The sequence below is a fragment of the Sesamum indicum genome, linkage group LG10, assembly GCF_000512975.1.
Source record: "Sesamum indicum cultivar Zhongzhi No. 13 linkage group LG10, S_indicum_v1.0, whole genome shotgun sequence".
NCBI lineage: Eukaryota > Viridiplantae > Streptophyta > Magnoliopsida > Lamiales > Pedaliaceae > Sesamum > Sesamum indicum.
The window spans coordinates 2,574,100-2,583,954 of record NC_026154.1 but is presented as its reverse complement, the minus strand read 5'-3'; the positions used below and the strand labels follow the sequence as shown (position 1 = coordinate 2,583,954).

The window sequence follows — 9,855 nt, the reverse complement described above, 5'->3', positions numbered from 1 at the left end:
TACCGTGGGACCCCTTTTCCGCATTATTGTAAGTTACATGGCCAAAATTTCCTATTATAAAAGTACGCAAATAATTTTGCGAAATCTCTTATATTATGGAATTAAAATTGCAATTAACCAAGAAAAGAGAGTGATCGGTCAATGAAAATTATGCGCTCTGTATTCTCATCAATTCTACCAGTTCAACTAGTTTTGAAAGATGACCCTACCCGAAGACTTGGAGTTGAAGGTCGACTAGTTCCTTTTCATAATCAAAGAATGCATGCTTTGCAAAACGCCCAAATAAAAACAGAAAAAAAGCCCACATCCTCTTATTTTACAAAATTAATATCAGTCTACAATGAGGTGCTCACAGTATACCCTGAGCTTCTTTTCTAACAGGGAAGTATGGATCCACATTACTGTCAAATGAGTTCATAATTTAATGTACAAAAATAATTGATTTTGGTTCAACTATATCGGGCTACGGACATTGAATATTCAGACACATTGCATGCTAGTTGGATATCAATCTATACAGGAATCTTCTATTCTATACTATAAATTGCAGTTCTACTTCTACATCTCCCATCACTCAGCCAACGCATTCAACAAATAACCTTCCTTCTTTCTTATCATTTGCAGCTTGTAAATCACAGCCATGGGTTCCATTACTTACGATATTGAGATTCCTTCCTCAATCCCAGCCACCAAGATGTTCAAGGCCGTTGTCCTCGACGCAGACACCCTTATTCCTAAAATCATGCCTCAGGCTATCAAAAGTGTCGAATTCTTGGAAGGAGACGGTGGTGTGGGAACTGTCAAGATCATCCATTTTGGAGAGGGCAGCCAGTATAAGAGCGCTAAGCACCGTGTTGATGCTATTGACACGGAGAATTTGACCCACAGCTACACCATCGTTGAGGGTGATGCTCTGGTGGGCGTGCTTGAATCCATCACTTATCATGTCAAGATTGTACCGGCTGAAGATGGAGGATGCATCTGCAAGAACAGGAGCATTTATCACACCAAGGGCGACGTTGAGATCAATGAAGAGAAGATCAAGGAAGGAAAGGAGAAGGCATTGGCAATGTTCAAGGCCGTTGAGGCTTATCTCCAAGCCAATCCTGATGCCTAAATCTTAACTTCATCACCAAAGGCACTATCTCCTTATTTTTAAGATACTATTGCACTAGTGTGATATTTTTTTCTTTTTAGCTATGTATTTGGGGGCTTCTACAATCATAAAATTTTAGTTGTACTTTTTTACTTAATCATCTCAGTAATACTGATTGTTCATGGGTTTGCCAATTTATTAATTTGATGAGTCTAATTCATCAAGATATTTTGATAAGTTGAATATTTTAATGTAAATTGATGTTTTATTTCTATACTTCATATTTACACGCCATGTTTATAAATTTTTTTCTTAATCATACATGTGATGCAAGTTTTATAATATAAGACAATTATCTATGTAATGTGTAATGCAAGGTGTAATATCGATTTTTACAATAAAATTTCAAACTGGTTTTGTAAGGTCAAATTGAAATTTTCATTTTTAGCTAAAGAGTTAGATATTGATTCAGAGACAGAATCGGCCACAGAATTAGAGACAGTAATGGAGATGGATTATATTGGGAGTCTCTGGAAAGAGACCGAATTAAAGACGGATCTTGCCTAGGTTAATATGTTTAAAGACGGAGACGATTATATTTGTTCTTAAAGTGCAGAGACGGATTTAGCTACGCATTGCACTTTCCATTACCATTTCTTTTTTGGAAAAATTCGTTCTTGAAACCGTGTTTTCCTGAGTCGAGCCTTGTCTCGGACCGCTACTAAAAAACCCATTGAGGCAGGTCTAACCCAATAGACCCATTTTTTTAAAAAAGAAATAGGCACAAAATAGAAAGAAGAGAGAGCTGGGAACAACAACAACATCGTCGGCATTGATGACGAGCTGCGAGGAAGAGAGAGAGGGGCGAAAGTAAAGCTAAGTCCCTTCTAAAAGTATTATTTTTGCTGTTGCATTCCTGTCCTAAGTATTGCGTTAGATTGTATTTTGCCTACAGAAAAAAAAAAAAAAAAAAGAGCTAAGTTTATGAGAAATATACATGATTAATTTCATTGGTTATTCCTCCAAAAAAACTATTATCAGCTTGATTTAATTACCATGGGCACAATGCGTAGCATTTTAATAAAGAAATCAGCGCCAGGACCCATTTCTTGCACCATCTTTTAGTTACGTAACTAAAATTATATATTATGAAAGTATGAGAATAATTTTGCAAAATCCCTTATACTATGGGATTAAAAGTGCAATTAACTCCAAAAAAAGAGAGTGATTGGTCAATCAAAACAGTGCCCCTACAGATTGCAATTATTCTCATCTTTCACTAGTTCAACCAGTTTTGAAAGATGATACTACAGAAAGACTTCAACTTGAAGATTGACTAATTCCCTGATCATAATGAAAGGAAACATGCTTTGCAAATCGCACAAATAAAATTAGAAAAAAGAAACCCACAACCTCTGAATGACAAAATATGAGTCCGCAATGAGGTGCTCACTGTTTACCCTGGCCTTCTTTTCAGACAAGGAAATATGGATCCACATTATTGTTATAAAATGAGTTCATAAATTAATGCACAAAAATAATTGAATTTGGTTCAACTATATGGGGCTAGAGACATTGAATATCCAGACATATTACATGCAAGTAGGAATATACAATCTGCAAGAGAATCTTCTATTCTACACTATATATAGCAGTTCTACTCCTTACATTTCCCATCACTCAGTCAAGGCATTCAACAAATTACCTTTTCATTCCTTCTTCCTTATCATTTGCAGCTTGAAATTCACAGCCATGGGTGCCATCACTTATGATATTGAGATTCCTTCCTCAATCCCAGCCACCAAGATGTTCAAGGCCGTTGTCCTCGACGCAGACACCCTTATTCCTAAAATCATGCCTCAGGCTATCAAAAGTGTCGAATTCTTGGAAGGAGACGGTGGTGTGGGAACTGTCAAGATCATCCATTTTGGCGAGGGCAGCCAATATAAGAGCGCTAAGCACCGTGTTGATGCTATTGACACGGAGAATTTGACCCACAGCTACACTATCGTTGAGGGTGATGCTCTGGCGGACGTTCTTGAATCCATCACATATCATGTGAAGATTGTGCCGACAGAAGATGGAGGATGCATCTGCAAGAACAGGAGCATTTACCACACCAAGGGCGATGTTGAGATCACTGAAGAGAAGATCAAGGAAGGAAAGGAGAAGGCAATGCAGATGTTCAAGGCCATTGAAGCTTACCTCCAAGCCAATGCCTAAGAGCTGAATATACAGCCTGATGAGGCACTACCTATCTCCCTTATTTTTAAGATACTATAGCATTATTGTGGTATTTTGTTCATTTGAGCTTTGTATTTGGGGGCTTCTGGCATCACACAATTAAAGTTGTATTTTGTTAATCATTTCAATACAAGTGATTGTTTTCTGGATTGTTAATTAAATTTGATTATGTTTGTGATTCATCCGAAATATTTGGGTGTAATTACTTAATTCTTTATTGTGGTGTTGTAATTCGTATTATGATTTACAGGTAAACAGGATGTTACCCCTTAGAAATTGCAATTTGGCCCGAATTTGGGGTCACTTGAGTGGCACATGCCAAATTTGCTATTTTGGGTTGTTATTATGTCCTTAATGGGCTATTTTATTGTTTAAATTACAGGCCTTAATTGCTAAATTGAATTACAGCGAGACCAAAATATTTGACCAAAATTTGATTTTTTGTTGAAAAATATTTCATACAGATAAATACTTTATGCCGTTCATAGAGAAAATTATAATTTTGATCTCATAACTTGAGTTGGAGACGCAACTTCAGTCCTCTGGGAATTGAATTTGGTAATATGCTCTACGATTTAAAGAGAAAAAAATGACAAATTGAAGGCAAACGAATTAAATGTAATTTTCATCTTGTATTTTTTACATTTTGATATTTTAATGTTTTTATCTTTTTAGAGTAGAGGAGAGGTCTTGTAATTTTTTAATTTCTCGCGATTTTGATCCCTCAATCATGAGAGTTTGCAAATGTTGCCGAAAAAAAAAAAAGCATGCACCCTACGCGTGCTTTTTTTTTTTTGATTTGAGGTTTTTGTCCCCATTGGTTTATTTAATGAACCAAAATCGCAAAAAAAAAAAAAATTATAGAACCTATTTAACTATCTTAGAAAGGTAAAGGATTAAAAGATCAAAATTTTAAAAATATTGGACCAAAATTTGCTTTTGTATTGCCAGGAACTGATCAATGATAACAAAAGCCCAAATTAAAAAAAGCATGTGCTTTTCGAACAATATTTGCAAATTCTAGCGATTGATGAACCAAAATCATGAAAATTTAAAAGTTATAGGACCTATTTGGTTTTCTAAAATGACAAAATGACTAAAACGGCAAAATACAGATCTGGCCAAATTTGGACACACATGAGGTGCACATGCTGAACACCGGCTAAATTTGTAATTTTCGACGAATTTTGTCCTTGATATGCTAATTTTTAAAATTACAAGGCTTAATGTGGCAATTGAATTTCAACAAGATAAAAATTGCCATCCCTATAATTGTGGGATTAAAATTACAATCTCTCCATCCAATTTCTTTTAGGGGTAACCAAATGAGATTAAGAAAGAAGTATGTAGCAGGAAGAAGTCTGAATAGACTGAATAAAAGTTTGTCAATTAGAAGACAAGTCAATGAAAATTGTTCCCCTCTTGCCCCATTGTCCCTACTTCATTGATAATAATCAAAGAAGGTGTGGTTTGCAACTAATGCATAGATATGTAAGAAAACCAGCATCCATTTAATAATGACAAACACGCTATCTAGTCCACAATGACCTGCTCACTGTTTACAGCCATCTTTGTCTGCATTGTTAGATCAGTACGTAATTCCACAAAAAATTAACTGACTTCAGTTCAACTATATTGGGCTACAGCCATTGACAAATCCGGACACATGACATGCAAGTTGGATATCAATCTGCAAGCGAATCTTCTATTCTACACTATAAATAGCAGCTCTACTTCTTACATCTCCCATCACTCAGCCCAGCCGTTTAACAAATTACCTTCTCTCTAATCATTTCAAGCTTCAAAAACACAGCCATGGGTGCCATCACTTACGATATTGAGATTCCTTCCTCAATCCCGGCCGCCAAGATGTTTAAGGCTGTTGTTCTCGATGCCGACACTCTTATTCCTAAGATCATGCCCCAGGCTATTAAAAACGTCGAAATCTTGGAAGGAGACGGTGGTGTGGGAACCGTCAAGATCATCCATTTCGGTGAGGGTAGCCAGTATAAGAGCGCTAAGCACCGTGTTGATGCTATTGATACGGAGAATTTGACCCACAGCTACACCATTGTGGAGGGTGATGCTCTGGCGGGCGTTCTTGAATCCATCACATATCGTGAAGATTGTGCCGACGGAAGATGGAGGATGCATCTGCAAGAACAGGAGCATTTACCACACCAAGGGCGACGTTGAGATTAATGAAGAGAAGATCAAGGAAGGAAAGGAGAAGGCAATGCAGATGTTCAAGGCCATTGAAGCTTACCTCCAAGCCAATGCATAAGAGCTAAATATACGATCTGAGGCACGTACTAGTGTGATATTTTGTTCTTTTGAGTTGTGTATTTGGGTTTTCAACCATCATAAAATTAAAACTGTACTTTGTTATGTCATTTCAATAAAAGATATTGTTTGTTCGCTTGCTATTATGTCTGATATGGGTTGATTTAGAATGTTGTGGTATGGATTAATTGGATGTTGTAGTATAAGTTGGTGTAATATTTTGTGTGCAAAATTGCAAAATTAGTTCTCTATGTATGGAGTTCGCAAAATTAGTCTCGTAAGTCGTAACTATGAGATTGACAATTTTAGTCCTTTATGTTTTAAATTTATAGTAATTTTGATCCTTTCGACCAAAAGCGACCGAAAATTAACAAATCAAATTGGGGATTATGATTTGGCGACAAATCGACATTACTTACACAGTCAGCTTATGTGGATGCTGACGTGACAAAAAATGATTTACCACCACCACTCACCACCAATAATGAGAGAGTATTCGTAATTATGTTAAATCTGAAAAAAGGTAGCTATAATTTATTCCAAAAAAAGAATATTAATTGCAAAGAATATAAAGTTGAAAGGCTATTAATTAAACATATATATAGAGTTGTTTGACTTTTCTGTTCTTTGTCCTTACATGCGTTTCTACTACCTAATTATAAGAATTCTTACTTCTGTAAAATTTCAAGCAACCAAACAATTACAGATTTGATAGAGTTACATTTTTTGCCCTCTAACTATAAATCATCCAATAATTTATTATATTTATATATTTAATCAACTTAATTTTTAACATCTCACATTTGATTATTTTTTAGCAAATTCATTCCCATATTAATAATTTCAGTGTTAATAATTTATAGTTATATGACAAAAAATGATATCTACATCGATATCAAAGGGAATCCAAATTATCAGTACATGACTAAATTTATCAAAATAGAATTAAATATGAGATGTTCGGGATTAAATATGTCAAAAAAATAACTATATATATATAAAATAAGTTACAAGATTAAAATACTAATAATTTATAATTACAAAATCAAAAATGTAATTATGCCAAAAGATGTTGTCAGTCCTTTTATCTTTATATTTTTTCCCAATTCACAGGAAAAACTAGAATAGATTGAGGATGAAGTCCAAGTGGCATGGGTCCAAAGGAACTAATAATTCAGACTATATATATCTACTAGAAAAATTATAGCATTTAACTACGGTTAATTATCATGATTAATAACAAATAGCCGTAGCAAATAATTATTCACCATCGCCGCGCAACAGTTGTTGGTCGTAGTTTTTGCGCGGGTGGCTAAAACATTTACGATGGCTAAAAATCATTGCAAATGTTTTAATCACGGCTCTTAGCAGTGGCAAATAATTTTTTCATGATAGAAAATTAGTTTTTTGCATCGATTTTATTTAGTTATAGTCAATAATAATCATTTCCCATAATTTTTTATCATAGTCATTAATGTTCTAGCCAATATTAATTTTTTTCTAGTGATCACAACAGGGGAAGTCAGAAGAGAAAAAAAAAATGCATTTTTCATTTTATAACTCATGGGGATGACACTTTGTTTCCACTTATATTTTAATTTTGTAATGAAGGATAATATATGTATATATATATATATAAAGAGTAACATATTTAATACAATTTTTGTCCAAAAATACTAATTTTATTGTCATGTGTCAAGCATGTATCTTTTTCAGACAAAAATGGCATCTTTTACCAAATGTACTATTTTTCAAAAAATTACTAACGTCAATTGTCAAATTTAAACGAAAAGTACACGAAAAATGCCATATCATCACATGAGAAACTAGAAGTCATTATTAATAAAAATATAAATATAAAAAAAAGAGCAGATCAACCTATATATGGTTGGTGGGACTTGATTTTCTATTTCAAATTTTATTTTATTTTTTATTTTATTTAACATATATACACAATATATATAAAAAATTTGCTCAAATAAAAATAAATAATATTATCTTTACATACGTAATATTTAAATATATTAAATAAAATAAAGTTTAAAATAGAAAATTCAATTCAACCCTCGAGCACTTGATCTCTACAAATTATGGTTTGAAAGTTTCTTATGAATTACACTGGTTCAACACGCTTTTGAAAGATCAACCTAGCAAAAGACTTTGACCTAAAGGTCAACTTCATATGATAATAATTAAATAACTAGTTTCTCGGCAAGTACGATATATTTGACATATAATTCATCATTTTTTTTTAAACTGTACATCAATCATAGAATAAGTATATTATATTTATTGTATAACTAATGTAAATTTGACCAAATCCAATCTAAATTAGAATTTATCCTCACAATAATGCGTTCATATAAACCACATCCTCTGATAATAGCAAGAGTCAGTCCACAATGGAGTGCTTACATATAAAATATCTAATACTTAATGTTAAATCAGTTCATAAATGCTTACATAAATAATTGACTTGGGTTCAACTACATTGGAGGCTAACAGTGTTGAAAATCCAGGCAGTCCTTACTGTACCTAGACAATTACATAGGATATCGATCCGCAACAGAACCTTCTATTTGTACTATAAATAGCAGCACTGATTTTTCCATTTCTCATCATCACTATCATAAGCCTAATAGCCAAAACATTCAATAGATCAATCCCTTTTATCTATATCACTTTGTAGCTCAAGAATCATAGCCATGGGTGCCATCACTTATGATATGGAGATTCCTTCTTCAATCCCGGCCAACAAGATGTTTAAGGCCCTCGTTCTCGATGCAGACACCCTTATTCCTAAGATCATGCCTCAGGCCATCAAGAGTGTCGAGATCCTGGAGGGAGACGGTGGCGTGGGAACCATCAAGCTCGTCCATTTTGGCGAAGGCAGCCAGTATAAGAGCGTGAAGCACCGTGTCGATGCTATTGACAAGGAAAATTTGACCCACAGCTACACCATTGTGGAGGGTGATGCTCTGGCGGGCGTTCTTGAATCCATTACTTATCATGTCAAGATTGTGCCGACGGAAGATGGAGGATGCATCTGCAAGAACAGGAGCATTTACCACACCAAGGGAGATGTTGAGATTAACGAAGAGAAGATCAAGGAAGGAAAGGAGAAGGCCGGGCAGATGTTCAAGGCCATTGAGGCTTACCTCCATGCCAATCCTGATGCCTAAGAGCTGAAGATGTATGCAACCTGAGGCACTAATATTGCACTATATATGTTATGATACTGTGTAATTGGGTTTTCTGCCATCATGAAAAGATGCACTGTGTTACTGAATCATTTCAATAAAAGTGAGTGTTTTTTGGATTTCTATTAAATTTTATATTGGTGATTGGGGTTGTTCCACCATACTATAAAAAAATGGATTAGTAATTATGGCTTAAAAAATTGTAATAAATCAATACCATCCGCCACGATCAAAGAAAAACGATGCAAAAACTTAAAGTTTGACCATGGTTAGTCAATATTCGCAATGATTTTACCTATAAAATCAGTTATAGCAAATATTTTGGCTCGCTTACATAAACAACGGCTAATAGCCGTTGCGCAACCATGATTAATTAGTATCATCATAATTTTTTTTATTTTTAATCATGTTAATTAATCATAGTGAAAAATTATATTTCTTTTTAATCTAATAGGGCTCTATGGAAAAAATTGTGGGGATCAACCTGAAATCAAAGAAAGACGGGGAATTTATTAAAAAAATGCAAAAAAAAAAAAAAGTTAATAAAGTAGAGTGAAAATGAAAGGGTTAGAAAAAGTGAGTGGCACGCACCATTTTTTATTTTAAAAAAAAAATTCCTTATGTCACCGCGGTCACAAACCGCGGTGACATTGTTCTTTAAAAAAAAAAAATTTTAATGTGTCACCGCGTTCAAAACCGCGGTGACAAATTTTTTTTTTTAAAAAAAAATTATTTTATTTTACGATGAATTACTATCAACTTCTCGTTAAAATTTCGACACTGTTATGGCGAGTTGTCAACCATCAAATATACCGTTCGACTCCCATTAATGAGACGAACATTTCCCCACAAACAATTTCAAGTTTTATCAATCGTAAATAATGAATTTTTAGCACGAACACCGCACCTTTCGGCCGTCGATTCGCCGCCACCGAAGCATTCCACGATCACCTGGACTCGCCTCGACCTAACGGTTCTAACGAGACCAACCTAGTTCAATTTTATTAAATATTTGTTAAGATATGAAAATTT

The 9,855-nt window shown here is 34.3% G+C and overlaps 3 protein-coding genes and 1 pseudogene across 3 annotated transcripts; all 4 read left to right on the top strand.

Moving 5' to 3' along the window:
* Positions 563 to 1,267, top strand: LOC105171724 (major allergen Pru ar 1-like). Its single transcript, XM_011092927.2, has one exon. It carries the CDS (start codon positions 641 to 643, stop codon positions 1,115 to 1,117), a length of 477 nt encoding a protein of 158 aa, XP_011091229.1. The 5' UTR covers positions 563 to 640; the 3' UTR covers positions 1,118 to 1,267.
* On the top strand, positions 2,833 to 3,522 carry LOC105171788 (major allergen Pru ar 1-like). Its single transcript, XM_011093017.2, has one exon. It carries the CDS (start codon positions 2,849 to 2,851, stop codon positions 3,317 to 3,319), a length of 471 nt encoding a protein of 156 aa, XP_011091319.1. The 5' UTR covers positions 2,833 to 2,848; the 3' UTR covers positions 3,320 to 3,522.
* On the top strand, positions 5,077 to 5,769 carry LOC105171723 (annotated as a pseudogene).
* LOC105171722 (major allergen Pru ar 1-like) lies at positions 8,231 to 8,953 on the top strand. Its single transcript, XM_011092925.2, has one exon. The coding sequence runs from the start codon at positions 8,329 to 8,331 to the stop codon at positions 8,803 to 8,805; it is 477 nt and encodes a 158-aa protein (XP_011091227.1). The 5' UTR covers positions 8,231 to 8,328; the 3' UTR covers positions 8,806 to 8,953.